Source organism: Podarcis raffonei, chromosome 5 (genome assembly GCF_027172205.1).
Source record: "Podarcis raffonei isolate rPodRaf1 chromosome 5, rPodRaf1.pri, whole genome shotgun sequence".
Taxonomy (NCBI): Eukaryota; Metazoa; Chordata; class Lepidosauria; order Squamata; family Lacertidae; genus Podarcis; species Podarcis raffonei.
Window position 1 is genome coordinate 3,644,552 of NC_070606.1, and position 20,322 is coordinate 3,664,873.

General features: G+C 43.8%; 1 protein-coding gene across 6 annotated transcripts in view; it reads left to right on the top strand.

Moving 5' to 3' along the window:
• The window catches only part of PHF21B (PHD finger protein 21B), a 188,218-nt gene that overhangs the window by 131,812 nt on the left and 36,084 nt on the right, over nucleotides 1-20,322 (top strand). For all 6 annotated transcript variants that reach the window (XM_053387614.1, XM_053387616.1, XM_053387619.1 and 3 more), the window contains one exon: nucleotides 18,053-18,145. In XM_053387614.1, the coding sequence (XP_053243589.1) occupies nucleotides 18,053-18,145 (93 nt within the window). The remainder of the gene's footprint in view (nucleotides 1-18,052; nucleotides 18,146-20,322) is intronic.

Below are 20,322 nucleotides of genomic sequence, written 5' to 3' on the forward strand. Positions count from 1 at the left end.
GAGGGGAAGACGCCTCTTAATCTAATAGGCAAGGAGACTGTGGTGGTTGCTGCTGCTGCTGCTGTTGAGAGAACTTTGATTGCCCCTTTACTCTAGGAATGCAATGACAAACTAAAAAAAGAGGAGGTGAAGCATGTGTCAGGACTCAAATGTAACAGTATTTTCTTCATCTTTCTATGAGCATTGTTATATAGCACTGTTATCTGAGCAGCTCACAAGCCTAAAAGAGTGAAATACAATCAGAATGCAATATGTTCTCATTGGCTCTTAAAGGCTGAAAACAATAAATTCCTTACTGGAATCTAAAGTGCCCCTGCGATTTAACATTTCATAGTTTAATTTACATAACATTTCCAGCAAGCTGAGAGACAAATTGACCACAAATGTTTAGATTTTATAAGTGAAGAACTGCCATCCTTCCCTTGTTGCTATCTGTATGAATGTTGAAGCAACCAGCCTTCACTGTAGTAAATTAAGGTGGCTGTTCTTAAGACTTTGAGACATGTTGACGTTACTCCAGACAGAAATGGAGAAATATTTGGCATTTTTGGTGAAAAATATAAATTAGTTAGCAACATGGAAATAGGGCCTGTGTCCCAAACACTGATAACTAGACCATTGTGCATTTATATGGCAGAGCTTATTTGCTCAGGATTATCATTTAACTACCCAATACCTGAATCTCCTATGGACTGCCCTCCGGCCTTTAACTGCAGGAAAGTTCCAGCCATTGTAAGCAGGCATTCAAATTTCATCAGTGCCTGACTCCAAGAAACTATTTAATATTTATGTAAAAGTGCAAGGACATTCTTTCTGTAACTGAGAATTCCAACTTGCTGTCTTCACTGACAAAGTGGAGAGGATACCTCTACTGTGTCTGAAATTACTGGTTGTCATGGCTCTGTGTAAGTACACTGCTAGGTAAGAGTTTCAAAAGAATGAAAATCAAAAATTTAGGTCCTTTGTTGTTAAAATAACCACACTAGGTAGCAAGTCTTTGAATATTAGAATGATGTAATTTTTTGATCAATAATTAACTGCCAAAGAAATAAATTTTAAATGGATTACTACTGTCCTCATGGCACGCGTGTGGCGCTGTGGGTTAAACCACAGAGTCTAGGATTTGCCGATCAGAAGGTCGGCGGTTCGAATCCCCGCGACGGGGTGAGCTCCTGTTGCTCGGTCCCTGCTCCTGCCAACCTAGCAGTTCGAAAGCACGTCAAAGTGCAAGTAGATAAATAGGTACCGCTCCAGCAGGAAGGTAAATGGCATTTCCATGAGATGCTCTGGTTCGCCAGAAGTGGCTTAGTCCTGCTGGCCACATGACCCGGAAGTTGTACGCTGGCTCCCTCGGCCAGTAAAGCGAGATGAGCACCGCAACCCCAGAGTCGTTCACGACTGGACCTAATAGTCAGGGGTCCCTTTACCTTTACCGTCCTCACAGGACAGAGTTGAATCATAAAGGAAACTTCATTCTCCAAATAGTCTATGCTCTACAATTCTTAGCAAGAAGACATTTCCAGTTAGTGATGGACAGGTTCAAAAATAATGGATTTGGAGTATGAACTTTCCAAGCTTGTAATGCAAATATATATTCCAAGGAAAAGTGTCACATCCCAAAACTTATCACTTCAAATTTCAATTGGGAATGTTATATGGTTATATGCTGATTTTGCACCTGTACCATCCAAATTCATCATGCTAGACGCTCAAAGCAATGAGTCATTGCTGGCGCATGTTCAGATGATGATTAGCTTTTAAGTTTTGACTAAGCTGCCTGGCCCTGGCAAAAATGACCCACAAGAAGCAGGTATGGCAGAGGACTGCAGCAGATAGGAAGAGCAGCAGGCCTATAGGTTAGAGCAGCTTTTCTCAACCTTGGGTCCCCGTATGTTGTTGGACTACATCTCCTATCACCCCTGACCACTGGTCCTGCTAGCTATGGATGGTAGTTGCAGTATAACAATATCCGAGGACCCAAGGTTGAGAGAGGCTGAGCTGGATTGTGTATCAAATTGGAGACTGAGAACCAGAAACAAGGGTAATCAAAGAGTCCTCCAGAATCCTGCACTGGTCCTAGGGAACAAGCAACTTGCCCAAACATGCGCAGAATGTTAATTGAATCTGGAGCTCCCGCACTCCTGGCAAGCCACTTTGACAGATGGGTGGGGCCTGTCAATCATCAGGTGCTCCCCTTTCCTGTGCAGCATGGTTTAAGTACACGCTGTGCTGCAAAGGAAGAAGATCCCTGCTGATCCAAGTGGGGCTTGGACTCTCTGCCAGTCAGTGGATTGGCACCGACCTCAAGCCCTGTTTTTGGCAGGGATCAGCTCCACTTGGGAGTTCATGAGTGGGAACCATTCCTGGCTGGCCTTGCATTTGGCACCACATTTAAAGGCACCAAATACAATTAGGTGCCTTTAAATGAACAATTAGGAGTGCATTTTAAGTCTCCCTCTTGTTCCTTTGCAGCCACATCTCCACTTGCCCTACAACTGACACCATATATTTATTTATATGTACTTAAATAACACTTAATATTCAGAGTATCTAACCGGTGCACAAAAATTGTTCTGCTGGTGTTTTTTTGAAAGAGGTGGCTGCAGCATGGGTAAAATGGGAGTGCCGCTGTCTCTGCCAGCCTTCACTATCCCACTGTGATAGAGGCCCAAGCTCTGCTGAAGTAGCCTGCAGGAAGGTCCAAAACAGGGTGCCATGGGTGTAGGGCACGGAAGCTTCAGATCTGCAGGATCCAAAGTGCTGGGGATCCTCGAAAGGCACGCTTGGTGGCTGTGCTGGTCCATTTGTCCCTGGCTCCAGTTGGGATTCCTCTGTAGGTCCAGTCTCCTTTGCATTGCAAAAGCTCCCTGTTAGTCAGATGAATTATGACATATAAATTATGTAAAATTTGACCGGTAACTAGCAACAGAGAAATAGCAAGGGAGAAATAGTGGCACAGTGGTCTAAACCACTGATCCTCTTGGACTTGCTGATCAGAAGGTTGGTGGTTCAAATCTGCACAACGGGGTGAGCTCCCGTTGCTCTGTCCCAGCTCCTGCCCACCTAGCAGTTTGAAAGCCCACCAGTGCAAGCAGATAAATAGGTACCATTGCGGCAGGAAGGTAAACGATGTTTCCATGTGCTCTGGCACTCATCACAGTCTTCTGTGAACCAGTAGTCATGCTGGCCACATGACCCAGAAAGCTGTCTGGACAGACTCCAGCTCCCTTGACCTGAAAAGCGAGATGAACGCAGCAACCCCATAGTTGATTTTGACTGGACTTAACTGTCCAGGGGGACGCGGGTTCCGCTGTGGGTTAAACCACAGAGCCTAGGACTTGCCAATCAGAAGGTCGGCGGTTCGAATCCCCGCGACGGGGTGAGCTCCCGTTTCTCGGTCCCTGCTCCTGCCAACCTAGCAGTTCGAAAGCACATCAAAGTGTAAGTAGATAAATAGGTACCGCTCTGGAGAGAAGGTAACCGGTGTTTCTGTGTGCTGCAACAGTTACCTTACGAGAGATGGCACCCCCGGGTTTCTCCGTCCTCCACCAGTCACGGACTGTGGGCCGGGGGGGAGGGGTGGCATTATTAATCCGGGAAGATTGTCCTTTCAGGGCTCTACCATCACCATCGATCCCCGGCATTGAATGTGTTGGCCTAGTGTGGGGCTCCGAGGAGAGTTTGGCTGTCTGGCTGGTGTACCGGCCACCTAGCGCACCAGCAGCCACCCTGTCAGGCCTATTGGAGGCGGTGGCCGGCTGGGCCTTGGAGTTCCCTAACCTATTGGTATTGGGGGACTTCAACATCCATGCTGATGCCACTCCCTCCTCACAGGCTCTGGACCTGGTGTCTTCCATGGCGACACTAGGGCTCTCCCAGTTTGTTTCGGGCCCCACACATCAAGCAGGCCACACGCTGGATTTGATCTTTGGTGTAGGTATAGATGTGATCATGTCTCCTTCGATGAAGGTGCCATGGTCTGATCACTACGCTCTGAAAGCCAGGATTGACTTTCCACCCCCACCCTGCTTAGGTGCCGAGCCGATTTGGGCTCGCCCGCAGAGGCTGATGGACCCTGATAGATTCCGCCAAGCCTTGCGGGACCTTGCTCCCCCTGGCGACTCATTGACTGAGCTTGTTGAGGGCTGGAATATCCAGCTCCTGGCAGCCATCGATGAGATCGCACCGAAGCGCCCTCTGCGACCCCGCAGAAACCGGGCTCCCTGGTTTACCGAGGAGCTCCGGAAAATGAAGCGGGACCTCAGACGGCTAGAGCGAGTATGGCGGGGTGCCCGTGATGGAGCCTCAAGAACATCATATAGGGCTTTTATGAAAACCTACGAGATGGCGGTGAAGGCTGCTAAGAAGTCTTACTTCTTGGCCTCCATTGCATCCGCTAGCTCTCGCCCGGCGCAATTATTTAGTATAATCAGGTCTTTAACGTCCCTTGAAGGACAGCCAAATTTAAATAACAATTTGACACACGGCTGTGAGGCATTTGCGAGCTTTTTTGCGGAGAAGGTCTTGTTGCTCCGCCATGACCTCCCTGCCAATTTGGATACAATAAAGGAACTGGAGGCCCCTCGACTGTCCTCGGGTCCAGTATTGGACCACTTTGACCGGATATCCCCAGCCGATGTGGACAGACTTCTCCGAGCTGGAAAGCCCACCACCTGTCCTCTCGACCCGTGCCCGTCTTGGCTGATTAGAGCGTGTCCAGACGAGGTGCGGGCCCTCCTGGGGGATATCATCAATTTGTCCCTTGGCACGGGGACATTCCCAGGGGAACTGAAGGAGGCAGTGGTGCGCCCGCTCTTAAAGAAAACATCATTAGATCCTTTAGATCTATCCAATTACCGCCCGGTTTCAAATCTTCCGTTCCTGGGTAAGGTGATTGAGAGAGCGGTTGCTGAACAGCTTGGTGGGTTTCTGGATGAAACATCAGCTCTGGATCCATTCCAGTCTGGCTTCCGCGCTGGTCATGGGACAGAGACAGCTCTGGTTGCCCTAACAGATGATCTTCGTAGACAGCTGGATGGAGGCGGGTCGGGGCTGCTGATTCTTCTAGATCTGTCAGAAGCTTTCGACATGGTCGATCACGAACTCCTGGACCACCGCCTTGCCGACGTAGGGATCCAGGGCACAGTCCTTCAATGGCTGCGCTCGTTTCTCTCTGGTCGGGGACAGAGGGTGGCGCTTGGGGGGGAATTGTCATCGCGCCACTCCTTGGTGTGTGGAGTACCTCAGGGTGCGATACTCTCCCCAATGCTTTTCAACATCTTTATGCGCCCCCTCGCCCAGCTTGTCCGGAGTTTTGGGCTGGGTTGCCATCAGTATGCTGATGAAACCCAACTCTATCTGTTGATGGATGGCCATCCTGACTCGGCCCCAGACACACTGACCAGATGTCTGGAAGCTGTGGCTGGATGGTTACGTGGGAGCCGGTTGAAGCTAAATCCTTCGAAGACAGAGGTCCTGTGGCTGGGACGGGACGATATGGGATTGGGGGGGGCAACTCCCATCTCTTGCGGGGGCGCAGTTAGTGCCAGCACCGTCCGTTAAGAGTTTGGGTGTAATCTTCGACACCTCCCTTTCCATGGAGGCGCAGATTGCAGCTATAACAAAGGCGGCATTTTTCCATCTCCGCCAAGCTAAGCAGTTGGCTCCTTATCTCTCTCGCCCTGACCTAGCCACTGTGATCCACGCGACGGTCACCTCCAGACTGGATTATTGTAACTCGCTCTACGTGGGGCTGCCCTTAAGACTGACCCAGAAACTCCAGCGGGTGCAGAATGCTGCAGCGAGACTCCTTACGGGGTCTTCACTGCGAGATCACATTCATCCGGTGCTATATCAACTGCACTGGCTCCCGGTGGAGTACAGGATCAGGTTTAAGGTGCTGGTTTTAACCTTTAAAGCCCTATACGGCCTAGGACCCTCGTACCTACGGGACCGCCTCTCCTGGTATGCCCCACAGAGAAACTTACGGTCTTCAAATAAAAACATCTTGAAGGTCCCAGGCCACAGAGAAGTTAGGCTGGCCTCAACTAGAGCCAGGGCTTTTTCGGCTGTGGCTCCAACCTGGTGCAACACTCTGTCACAAGAGACTAGGGCCCTGCGGGACTTGACATCTTTCCGCAGGGCCTGCAAGACAGAGCTGTTCCGCCAGGCCTTTGGCCAGGGCACAGCCTGACTCCCTCCCTCAGCAATCTTCGCGGAGCTCTGGCCCAATGGTGGCCAGTGGCTTGAATTTAATTAATTTTATAATGAATGATTTTAGAGTGTTGTTTGTGTTGTATTTTTGTATTGTTTTATTGTTGTTAGCCGCCCTGAGCCCGACTTCGGCTGGGGAGGGCGGGATATAAATAAAATTTTTTATTATTATTATTATTCTCCAGAAGCGGCTTAGTCATGCTGGCCACATGACCCGGAAGCTGTATGCCGGCTCCCTCAGCCAGTAAAGCGAGATGAGCGCCGCAACCCCGGAGTCGGTCACGACTGGACCTAATGGTCAGGGGTCCCTTTACCTTTTTTAACTGTCCAGGGGTCCTTTACCTTCACCTTTACAAAGAAAGAAACAAAACTGTATTCAGCGCAGTCCCTTAAAGTTCCATTTGCATGGGTTCAGAACAAAATCAGTTGGCTTTCTTAATTCAAGAGGACAGTGATTTGTGTCGGGAAGTTGCAAATACTTCCATGTTGAAATAATCTAGTACTTTTTTCCCCTGACAGTGGTTTTAAACCACAGCTCTTGAATTAACAGTTACAGAAGTGTAAGAGTGAAGGTGGAATGGGTGTGTTTTCCCCATGAAGCATTTTATACTAAAAAACAGAAACAAAACACATACCTAAAAGGAAACCCCATAAACAGAAAGTTAGAATTCTTCTGCTCAAATGAATCCTAGGAATAGCTCTTCATTGTGTTGGTGCCAATCAAAATAACCCCCATGGAGAGCTTTGATTCACTTCAGAAAATAAAAGAGCCCTCTTTAAAATGGTAATGCACTGCAGCTGTTTCATTGTACTTGGAGGTTGTTTTATGCCTCATGTAAATTGCCAGGCTAGCATTCATGAAAATGTCAATGTTTTTAAAAGTTAGCTCTGTTTACAACTCTGGAGGCAATGACAGAAGGGGAATAAATCAACTATATGAAGACTGATTCTGGATAGCTGGAATCTCTAGTAATGCTAAGATGCACCAGCTTTTTGGTTTGTGGCAGGGTGGGGAATCTCTTGAACATGATCCAGTCATACACATACACTTTTAGGCTGCAATCCTATTCGTGATTGTTCAGATGTAAGCTCCAGTAAGTTTAGTGGGGCTTACTTCCAGATGAATGTGTATAGCATTACAGCCGATTGATTTGGATAAGTTTATTAATCACATTTAAATCTTTCCCACTGAAAATAATTTGTTAGATGAACCCTCCCCCACCTCTTATTAAGAGCAACAGAGTATGAGATATGCTTATCCTTATTAATCTTATTTGAATTTATATACTGACCTGTACCCGGAGTTCTCAGGGTGGTTCACATAAAAAGATCACAGTATATAAAAGCAATAACCTAATAATGCCCCCCCAAAAGAGCCACATTTTAAAAGGGTATGGGATGTTGATCAGGTCAACCAAAGGCCTGGTTAAAAAGGAACGTTTTTGCCTGGTGCTTAAAGGTGTATAATGATGGTGCCAGGTGAACTTCCCTGCGGAGAGCATTCCATAGACAGGGAGCCACTGCAGAGAAGGCCCATTCTCGTGTTGCAAGTATGATGGGGCAGACAGAATGCAGTACAGCAGTACCTTGGTTTACGAAATTAATCCGTTCCAGCAGTCCGTTCTTAAACCAAAGCATTCTTAAACCAAGGCGTGCTTTCCCATAGCAGTGGGGACTCAATTTACAAATGGAACACACTCAGTATGTTCAGCTTCCAAGGCAAATTTCACAAACCAAAACACCTACTTCCAGGTTTGCAGCATTCTTAATCCAAGTTGTTCATAAACTAAGCTGTTCTTAAACCAAGGTACCACTGTGCTGAGATGCTGGGTGATAGTTGTTCAGAGATACATTGCCTAATTGAGGCTTGGTAGAGGCATTAAACCAGTAAAAGAGAGAGATCCCAGTGTGTTCGTTGAGAGTTTGGCAATTCTTTCATAGAAACCGATTTAGATTGTATGGTTATTGACAGCAGCATCTTTGCAGACAAAGAATGGAAGTGTAAAGTTCTGTACAATTCCTTTGTTGAGGAGAACTGTACCTCATTTGAACCACAGGGAAAATTGCATCTCTTCTGTATGCCAAGAATGGTGGTGATAAAAATGCTAACTTCAAGTACCTGAAGAAAAATGTTCAACTGTTTTCAAGGCTTATGGTGAATTGGAATCATGACTGTGGCTATTAACTAAGCAATTCTTTAAATATGGGAACTGACCTTTTCTTAAGGTGCTCTCCACTTTTGGTGAAGAAGTAGCTAGTGTCACTTTTAGCAAGGAAGCACATATGATCAGAATCAACCGATCTATTGAAGTTACTGAGATACCATTGTGTACAAGGGAGCAACTCCCACTCATGCTTTGAGTCACACAAGCCACGCAGAGAGTTGCCTTTGACATTTTCCAGCTTCATATCTGCAAAAACATCATGGAAGCATCTTGACAGGGTGGTTATAATATTTCCATCCTCGGCTCCCAAAGGGGTTTCCTGCCCATGTTCTCGGATATTGGGAATGCTACTCAAAAACTCCTGGGGTTCCAGCCCAATCCCAGAGACAGTAATGGCGGTCGCAGAAGCTGTAGGGGCCACCACAGCCCCACTGGGTTGTGTTCTGCTGCCCCACTGGAATACACAAAGCCTTGAGATGAGAGCAGAGCTCCTGAGGGAGGGAGGACCTGAAACAGTGTACTATACTATAAAGTGTACTATACTATACTATACTATACTATACTATACTATACTATACTATACTATACTATACAGCAGTGGTCCTCAAACTATTTACTCTGGGCCACATTTCCAGAAGAAAAAATTGCTTGTGCCACACTGAATTTTGAAAGAAGAGGAAACCACTCCTAGCAGAGCTTGATTTATAACATAGTGCACAACTATTTTATCATATCATCACAGTACACAGAGAAATTATGGAACAATGGAGCTTTGTATGAACATGAATCATTCCCAAAATGTAATCACAGTTTTAACTTCGATCCCTGACGCCTTGCGCCCGAACATTTTGGCTCCCAATTGCCACAAACCCAGAAGTGAGTGTTCTGGTTTGCGAATGTTCTTTGGAAACCAAATGTCTGACGCGGCTTCCGATTGGCTGCAGGAAACGCCTACAGCCAATCGGAAGCCGCGCCTTGGTTGTCGAATGTTTTCGGAAGTCGAGCAAACTTCTGGAATGGATTCCATTCAACAACCAAGGTACGACTGTATAAACGAGCCTCTTACATATGTACGCAAACTCAATGAGAGAAGCAAGCTTGCTTTGGCCAGGTAATCTTATTTATATAGGTCTAATTTGAAACAAACGAGGTCTCATCTCTTCAACACTTTCTCTTTTCTGATCTTTCATATTTGTCAGAGTTGAAAATCCCCATTCACAACAATAAGCCATGGGGAACTGTAAAAGAATAGCTAGCTGTGATGTAATTTGTTATATAATCAGCTAATGCTCCTGAAGAGAGGCGTGGATATTATACTACACTACACTGAAATGTTTAAATGTTTCTTTGATTGCCCTTGAATCTTCTTGCCACACCTTTTGAGAACCACTGCTGTAAAGAATTTCAACCCTCAATAGACTCCAAATTAGTATTGGAACAACATAAATCTTAACATATAAAAGGGTTTAAGTAGAAAGCAAACTACAGTGGTACCTCTGGATGCAAACGGCATCCGTTCCGGAGCCCCGTTCGCATCCTGAGCAGAACGCAACCCACGCGTGCGCGGGTCGCGATTCGCCGCGCATGCACATGATGTCATTTTGAGCGTCTGCGAGCAGCGAAACCTGGAAGTAACCCGTTCCATTACTTCCGGGTCGCCGCGGGACACAATCTGAAAAGATTTAACCTGAAGCTTCTTTAACCTGAGGTATGACTATATACATAAGATTGAATAGTAACATGGAAACTTTCAATCCAAAAATTAGCAAATGATCGTGTTTCTATAAATTTATCAGTTTGAATTTTGCTTAATCACTCAGATTCCATAAGTCTCCGTGGGTGGATCAACCTTACTCCTATGTAAGGAGTACATAGGGGAGTGGGGAACTATCACCACCAAATCAAACCTTGCCAAGAAAAGTAAGCTCACAAACTTACAGAAACATGTTCCTTTGTAAACTTTTGAAATGAAAATTTCCATAATATTTAACTTTATGTCCTGTGAAAATGCATAGTTTGCTTTTTATTTAAATCCCCGTATAAGTTATAATATAAGTAATATAAATTGAAAATCAACACACTAAAAAGTTTTTTGTCTGATGCAGATTGCTGTAGTATGTAGCAGATTTCTTTTAAATCTTTGAAAAGGCCTGGGTTAAATTATTTTCAGAATTGGGGCCTGAACTGGTGGTTTCTTTTAAGAGACATCGATATGTTAGTTAAAACTTGAAAATCATATTCACATTTGTGATAAAGAGGAGGGAAATGTGGCTTTCCATGTGTTTTTCTTCTGTGAATAAAAATAGTTGCAATGTTTGTGGAAAATAAAGCTTTCAAAACAAAGGGTGATCACTGAGTTCAGTTCCTCAAGTTTTTAAAAGTCAGCTTACATTTAAAGGTTGCATTTAGCACTTGGCATTTATATAAATCAAGCTCAAGGTTGAATTCTGTGTTCGTTGTAAAATGAATGTAGAATGGGTTTTTTTAAATAAAAAAAAAACCACAACAAAACCAAACACCCTGCAATTACTTCAGTGAATATCCATTCAGGTTAAGAATTTTCATCTTTGCTGTTGCCATAGTAATCTGTTCCCCTGTCAGTACCACATTACAATCCATTCTGTTTCCAATGTTGAACATGTAGCAGACAAAAACATCTTTAAAATAGCTTTAGGTGTCTTTGCAGCAGGAAGCAGTATTTGCTTGTAGAAATATATACATACTTTGAGAAAATGATTAGCGGTCACATCAGATTTTTACTACAGTTATTGATGAAAGGTAATTTTAACAATCTCATTTTATTTTTACTGTGGGGAAACACCCTCAGAGGAAGCAGATTCATATACCGGTATATATTTTCAGTAACAGGCTGATAATGAAAAAGTTTGGGAACTAACAGCCCCTTAACCGTTTGGCAGGGAACTGTTTTCTTACACCATTGCTGATTATTATTTGGTGCAGTTTGAGGAGCACACGGCTTTTTCCTTGAAATGGATTAGGTTTAAGCAAAAGAGGCACACTAAAATTTATCTACTGTAGCCTTCAGCCATGACTTGAATTTCCATCTTGTAACTGTAGAGAATACATAATCAGTACTAAGTTATTGCTCTTTTTTTGCACCTGATACTAAGTTTATTCTTGAAGTAACTGGAAATTTTAGGATGAGAAGGGATTTTTTCCATTGTATTCTGATATCTGTCTTTTTTATATGTCTGGGTACATTTTTGTATTTGCTTAAATTTTAAGAACATTCATAATTTAAAAAACTTGAACTGGGCAGTATTCAAGTGCTCAATTTTTTAATGTCTATGAACAAGTAAGCATGCTGTTGGAAAGAATAATAGAATCAAATGAGTTTTAGTTTAGTTTCGCTTTGTTACACAATATAAAACATTTCCTTTATATTCCGTATATTCAGATATTTTGAATTTTTTTAACCTGTAGTTGCAGTCATTTTAGTGTTTTTATCAACTATGGCTGTAATACTGATGTTGAATCAGCTACACTGAACTCACTGGAACTTGCTTCTAGGAAGACATGCATTGGATCACACTTTGATTTTCGTGCTTTTATGTTTTGTTAGCTGCCCTAGGAGCTGAACTTGTGTTGTGTAAATGTAATAAACAGATAAAAATCAAATTAACCTAGAGTAGCACTCTGCCATTTGTGAAGTGTTTGCTTCTTTCCCCTTTCTTTTTCTTTGAGGGATTTGCACTGACTTGAAGGAGCTGGTGCTGTCTATAGCACCAAAGTCCCTTCCTTCCAATTCCAGTACGCTGATGACACCCAGCTCCATTTCTCCTTTCCACCTAAATTCAAGGCCTCTGTTCTGAACCTGTGTCTGCCATCAGTAATGGGCTGGATGAAGGGGAACCAGTTGAAACTTCAGACAAGGCAAAGGTCTCTTGGTCATTTGGAAGGCAGAACAGGGAATGGGGATTCAGCCTGGGCTGGATGGGGGAACTGACTCACATGCTGAAGACTGACTGCCATGCGCTTGCTCCTGGACCCTGAGCATGGATGCTGAGCTCTCTGCCGGGGCCAGGAGTGCATTTGCACAGGGAAAGCTAGGGTGCTAGCCTTGAGATGTCTGATTTGGGCACAGTGAAACACGCCTTTGTTTGTTTAATGTCTATCCCACCCTTCATCTAAGGATCCCAGTGCAGTTTACAATATAAAAACATAAAAATACAGTAACAAACAAAATAGTAACAAACAAAAACAATACCGCCCCCCCCACCCTAGTTAAAATGGCCTTAGATCAGTGATGTCCAAACTTTTTTCAAAGAGGGCCAGATTTGATGAAGTGAAGGGCCATGAGGGCCAACCAAAGGGCCAACCAAAGTTGTTAACCTTTTCTTAGGATTTTACCCCAAAGTTCTTGAGCTTTTTTTAGGATTGAACTTGTTGAGGGTTTTTTTGGATTTTACCCCAGGAAATAAACTGCCACAGGGGCTGGGTTAAACCAACCGGTGGGCCGGATTAGGCCCCTGAAACAGACTTTGGACATGGCTGCCGGCCCTGTTCTTCATGTAAATAATTTCCTGGGGTAAAATCCCAAAAAGCCCTCAACAAGTTCAATCCTAAACTCAACAAGTTGATTGTTGAATTAGCCCAAGGCCTGGGAGAATGTTTTTGCCTAGTGGAAACGAAGGCACCCGGCGGGCCTCCCTGGGAAGAGCCTTCCACAAGCTCTCTAGTTACATCCCGTTTGGATTACTGTAATGCACTCTACGTTGGGCTCCCAGAAACTTCAACAGCCTCAAAGAGCTACAGTCAGACTGCTGACCAGGGCTGGTTACAGGGCATATATTTTGACTCCCTTGCCAGAAGAGCTCCACTGACTACCAGGCAGTTTCCAGGCACAATTCAAAGTGCTGGTTATGACTTATAAAGCCCCACACAGCCTAGGTCCACGCTATCTGAAAGACCATATTCCCTCATGTGTACCTGCCCAGGTTTTGAGATCTTCAGGGGAGGCCCTTTTGGCTGCTCCCAGACAAATTTGGAACTCCCTTCCTGTGGTCTTTCTTCCAGCAGGTGAAGATTTTCTTATTCCAACAGGCTTTTGGAAATTGACTGCTCCTAATGAAAGGGCTGGTGCTTGTTGTAATTGTATGGTTTTAACATATTTTATAGATAGTTTTAATTATCTTGGCGTTTAATTGTTTTTAAATTATCATTTCCCCTTTATTTTTATCTGGAAGCTGCCTCAAGTTCCTGTTAGGGAAAAAGTTGAGGGATAAATAAATACCGTATTTTTTGCACCATAACACTCACTTTTTTCCTCCTAGAAAGTAAGGGGAAATGTCTGTGCGTGTTATGGAGGAAATGCCTACGGGTGGCATGCCTATGGATTTTCCTCCTCTAAAAACTACGTGCGTGTTATGGTCGGGTGCGTGTTATAGAGCGAAAAATACGGTATATGAAAAATACAATGGCAACAACAGGAGGAGGGGAAGGAAATCATGCTACTGGCACAAGATTGTGGTTAGCAGAGGTCTAAAGGTGTAATGCAGGTTTTTTAAAAATAATATATTTAGGCAAGGCTCCAAGCTGTTAGTTTCAGCAAAGATATATTTATGTTTTGAAAAATCTTAAGTACGTCTTAAAACCAATGTATTAAAATATGTATGGGGGAAATATGTTATATATACTCCTTTTTTATAGTTTCTCAGTTTTGACACCTGCAGTTTCCAAACAGTTTCTGCTTGGGATTATTTTGATAGTGTCCTCCTACCCTCCACTCCCATCCTCCCTTCTATCTTTAAAGCGCACGGCAATGTAGACACTTCAAGGGGTCAGGAGTGGCTGCATGTAGGCTGCAGATAGAGAAGAGATTTGAAGTTATCTTTTGATTTTTATAGTCCTTTTTTATTAAAATGCTTAGTGCCGTAAATGTAGTAATAAGAAACTCATTTATCTTGACGAAAGTGCTGCTATAAACTATTCTGCACTCATAAAATAACCTTTTAAATTATTGTTTCTGCTGGTATCAATAAATTCATACAAAGTGCTTAAAGGTCAGGCGTTGCCAGAAAAATGTCTTTTCAGCTTGTTAATTAAAGGTTCATAAGAATGTGCACAAGTTTGCTCCTTTTGACAAATGGAGAGGAGAGGAAAAATATGCCTATTTTCAGAAATGTAAAACAGAGGTGGAATGACAAAAAGCTGCAGTTGAAATGACTGACATGAGGGAAGTGCCTACATTATTCAGGTTGCCAGGTGGGGGTCAGGCAAGACGATGGGTGATAACACTCTCCACTTCCTTCTGGGGATGGGACATGACTTGACGTTCTGTTTGATTGCATTCAGATATTGCCAAATGCTCTCTGAACTTAAGAATGCCTGTGTAGGTGTTGTGTTCCAGACATCATATACCTTGGGCAATGATGTCTATGGAAATGGGTCAGCAGGACCGCATCTGAGAGTAGCCTGAGATCCAGTCTGAGCAAGGGCACTCCGTAGAGCACCCTGAAGAAGAGGGTCTGACACCAGATTGAGGCTGGAGGCTCAGACTTTTTAGATGATGGCACAGGCTCACTGTGTTAGGCTGCCTTGATGGTGTTGTGTAGCCTTTTTCTGTATGCATCCCAGGAATTCTTGGGACCAGTGATGATTGAGAGTGTGCTTGTATGTGTGGATGAAAGTGTGTGGGCGTAGATTGATGGAGGTATGGATATGTTAGTGCAGGAATAGCCCATGGGGCTCCCGTCATTCCTGACCATTGGCCATGCTGGCTGGAACTGAGGTCTCACCCTCTGATGGTTCCACTGTGGAAAAGGCATTTGGTTGATAAGGAGTTAGTTGCTTGATCTTTCTGATATATTTACTGCACAAGGTACTGTGTAGGTAATGTTCAGTGTTATTGGTGTGTTTGATTTGCTTCTTTCATGATGTTATTGGAGTTTGCTGTCCAGCTCTCTCTGTTCTTTGCTATTAATAGTTTTATTGAGGTACTACTGGTTTTAAATGTGTTAGCTGTCTTGGACATTGCTTATGGAAGGGTGGGGTACAAATTGTTTAAATAATAAACAAGTAAAGAAGGGGGACTGGAGGGGTTCAGTCACACCTACCCCAAAAGGGACACGCACAAATGCTGGGTGCTCACCTTCTCTCACCCCAGATGGTTCTCCTTTCATGCTGATTTTTTGCTGCTTCTCTGCCCCTTCAAAGTATTACCAATCTGTTGTGTCTGTTTTGGACAAATGTAGGACTATAGCGCTTATTATGCCTGGGGTGGGGGGGATCAACCATAGTGGTACAAAAAAGACATAAAGGTGATTTGGACTGTGCACTCATGGTTAGCACTACACACAGAAAAGGGTTTGTTGCGTTTGCTGTTCTACCAGCAATAAATGATGCTGTATTCCTATTTCTAGAGATAGGATACAATTAAGTCCACATTTCCAGATGACGCCACTCAAAAAAGGACCCTGCAGGAGTTGGTGTGAAGAGCCATCCGGGTCTCATGACTTTGCAATGGTTTTCCTGAATATAATCTCTTCCTTATCCTGTGAGGGAGTGGGATTGAAAAAAGATTATATTTCAAATTTCAGCATGCAGCTTCAGTGTATATTTTCAGAGTGCTGCAGTATAAAAATGGTGGCATCTTATCCCATAATTTTAGTTTTTTAGTGTTGCATTCTGGGCAACTTCAATGCAATGTGGGAGTGCATTAATTCAGAGTTCTGGCCCTTTTGTCTCTACTCTTTTTCCTTTGACCCTATGTATTGAGGACTTTTGTTTCCTCAATAAAATAAAGTGAGTTAAGCTAACACGTTGCAGCAAAAACTGCTTTGAAATTCTTATGGGAGACTAACTGTATCTGCACTCCCTGTTCCTCATGTAAATAATTTATTTAGTGCTGCCAGAATGCTGACAAATGAATTATTTTGAAAGAAATATGAAAAAACTAAATCCCAGCACACAAACTAAATCTAGTTGGCCCACAAAGCGGCAGCACAGCTTTTCTCTGGTACTAAACTTAAGGAACATCACACCGACATTAGAGCTCTGCTAGGTATCAGTTGGGTTCCGTAAAACATTTAAAATACGGGTTTAAACCCAAAAAATAAACCCTAGACAACCTTGGAAATACCATAGGAAATGCCTCCTTTACACTTACGGTAAGTCTCACCCCTCCCTGAGTTGAGATCCGTAAATGAGCCTCTGAAGTAAGACTAGCTTGATACTAGAAATAGAGCCTTTGGGGTAGTGGATTCTTTTTATGGAAATCTTCCTTGTGGGAAGAACGCCAAGTCCACTCCATAGATTTTTTTTAAAAAACCAACAACAACCAGTAAATACTATTGTCTTCTGTCAGGTTTTGTTACCTACTTCAAGGTATTGTTCTAACCCCTCTGTGCTTACATTGTTTTTATCAGGGGCGAGTCCGAACGTGGTGCTGTGTAGGGCATCCCATGTCCCAGGTTTCATTGGTTCTCAACTCAAAATACCAATAGGATTGGATCAACTCAACTCAAAATATCAACTCAAAATACTCTTAGGATTGGATCAAGCCCCTGAGTCCAGTCCAGTCCTAAATGGGGCCCACACACCCCATGATATTATCTGCATCACTACCTACCTTTTCCCAAACTTACCTCGGTGGAGAATAAAACTAGAGAGGGCTTCAGAGCGCCACTCTTCTATCAAGGTGTGAAGATTTTGTTACATAGAATCGAGATACTGTAGCCAAATTAAGGCAGTTAACATTAAAAATAAAGAGAACGTGGGATTTCCACTTTTGCAGCATTTCATTGTTTCAACGTGGGCTTGCATTGCCTTTGAAAAATTTAAACCATCAAGCTTTAATATTAAGAGGCTGATAAACATTAAGCATGTATCGTTCGGTACTAAAAATTTCATAACTGAAGAATACCATAATTTGTTTTCATTCTCCTGAGAGGCAGCTACAGTACTCTGAACTTCTTCAGGGAAATAAATCGACAGTGTTTTCTGAAAGCGTAGGTGACAGGACTAATGATAGCTTCATTGGAAAACACAGCCAGCACTCCTAGTCCACAGATACTAAGAGAAATGAACTTGGCAGTACAATGAAGCTGTCTGGCTGTTCCTCTCCCCTTCAACTCCCCGTTTTTTATTATTATTTTTGGCCTCTGTGTGTGTGTTTAACAAACAAGCAAAGCTTTTTCTGTTTTATAGCGCTAACCCATGGATGCAACTCATGATCGAACAGTTTCTAGGGTTATGAGTTGTGCCAGATAAATGCACCATGATATTGGGGAAAGGAGGCAACTGAAGAATAGAAAGAGGAGATTTGATACGTTTTCTGCTTTTTATTAAAACTATTAAATATTGGTAATTTCTTCTGATCAGATGTGAAACAAGGAAAGGTGGTGTGTGTCTCTTAGGGCTACAGCACACAAAATATTTCTTATGTGGATATCACTTTTGTGTTCTGTGTCATTGCATCAGATGAATTAACACAAGTCTGTTATGTTGTACAGTGGTACCTCGGTTTACAAACTTAACCAGTTGGAATATAATAAAATAAATAAATATCCTTTTTATCTTCCCAACAACCCTATGAAGTAGGCTAGACCATGAGCAGCAGTAGCTGGCCCAAAGCTGCAGTGAGGCGAAAACAGGCGTGCATGACAACTCTCTTTGGACCATTTCAAATCCTGAAAATTCATTTCTTCTGGCAGGCTTTGGGAACCATTGCAGCTGTGCCGATTACAGTTCCTCAGGTGAGCTCCTTGCAGAGGTTGGCAGGACAAAGACCAGCAGTGCTACCTCAGGTAAAAATACTGTTTTCGTGAATTGTCTGCTTTTATTAATGGGCTGTGTGTTCTGATATTCAGAGAGTAAATCATTTGTTTAGGTACCAGCAAGTCAACCCACTTAATCGTCCAGGCAGCCATACACCCAAGGAAGCAAGCTGCAAACACAAATAGTCCTAGCCAATCCTGCATGTGCTTAATTATGAATAGTATTTCTCTGTGTGTGTATTAAAGCAAGAAAAGTGACTGAAAGCAAACAGGGGCTGACTTCATCATCATCAACAACAAATGTACACAACAGGCTAGTACAACAAAAATAGAAGACTGAGTATGCTTTTAAACACAGAATGAAATAAAACCCATTTGTGCCATGGGTGGGGTGAATCTTAAAGAAGAATATCATTGATAAGCAGAGGGGGGTGGCAGACTGTTCTTCCTTATCAACGTATGTCATAAAATCAATCCAAACCTCTGCCAATCTTTTACATGGTCCCTTGAAAATATGTAATTGGTTGGCCAACTTTTCTAATAAAGTAAGTTCCCAAACTTTGGAATACTAAAAAGAAATACTGCTTCCTTTCGGATCTCTCAAAAAACAAACCAATGCTAATAATATTCATCTGTCATTCTGGAGAGGGTTGGATTTAAGTGTGCGTGTGCCCCTGAAGAAAAATTGCTTGGTATGTTTGTCAAGTATCTGAGAGGCCTAAGTCCAAGCCACTTGCCGGCTGCATTTGTCAATTGTTGGACTAGGGCCAGTAAGGTCTTTTGGTAAATCACTGCATTTTCCTAAACCTCTGGCGGTTGTAGAGTTGAGAATGGTCATGCCTTCCTGACTGGAAAGCCATCACTTAAGCAGCAGTGCTGTTACTATTTAATAGAAATGGCCTTACCTTTGCATGTTCTCTGTAATATGGTTGTGTGACCATTGCATCCACCTTTTCAGTAATGCCTGTGACCACTGGAGAAACACTATGTGCTTTTAATGCTCTGTATCCTGCCAACCTAGCAGTTCAAAAGTACATCAAAGTGCAAGTAGATAAATAGGTACCGCTCCAGCAGGAAGGTAAACAGTGTTTCCATGCCAGAAGCGGCTTAGTCCTGCTGGCCACATGAACCGGAAGCTGTATGCCGGCTCCCTCTGCCAATAAAGCGAGATGAGCGCTGAAACCCCAGAGTTGTCCGCGACTGGACCTAACAGTCAGGGGTCCCTTTACCTTTACCTTTTTTTATCGCTGCAGAGGCAGCAGCCGTTTGGGTTTTTGGTGCTTCTTTTTCTGACCTCCTCGCCTCTCCTGGGCACATTTCTCAGCAGCAGCAGAAGAAGAAGAGTTTGGATTTGATATCCCGCTTTATCACTCCCCTTCAGGAGTCTCCAAGCGGCTAACATTCTCCTTTGCCTTCCTCCCCCACAACAAACACTCTGTGAGGTGAGTGGGGCTGAGAGACTTCAGGGAAGTGTGACTGGCCCAAGGTCACCCAGCAGCTGCATGTGGAGGAGCGGAGATGCGAACCCGGTTCCCCAGATTACGTGACTACCGCTCTTAACCACTACACCACACTGGCTCTCACCAGTGAGGGATAGTCAGACAAGACAACAAAGAGGAGGGGGAAAGCCAAAAGTGTTTCATGAGGCTTCATCCTGAAGCATGCAGGTTCAATGGCAGTTCCTTTTGTGAGATAGGCAGCCTGCCACAGGAGGATTTTCAGACCCCTTTGCCACGCTTACCTGAAAACGATGCAGTTTGCCCTATGCAAAGTCATGGAGATTCACAGCCAAGCAACGGCCTGCTTAGGGCCCCTGCCTCATTCTGGGCTGCAGGGGAAGTTTGGGTGCATCTCTCCACGCATGGCAGGCATGTAGCTCACAACTGTCAGCACTGGCTCCCCACAATTTCAAAAATGGTGGTTAGTGGTTCAGTGATGATCAGCGCATGGCAGGCTTTAAGAGCGTCGTTTCTCAACCTGTGAGTTGTGACCTCCAAGAGGGTTCTGAAAATACCTTTGGTGGAGTTTTACTAGTATTCTACTAGCCATTTCTGCATTTATAGTTCCACTGCCACTCTTAAAACCGTGGCCACTTTTGTGGCAACTTGTGCAAATACATTGAAGGTTCAGCATAGGGTCAGCTCCCTAATAGCCCCTTAGTTAGCAATGGCAAGGATTGTCAGAAGGAAATGTGGGTTGCGATTAAG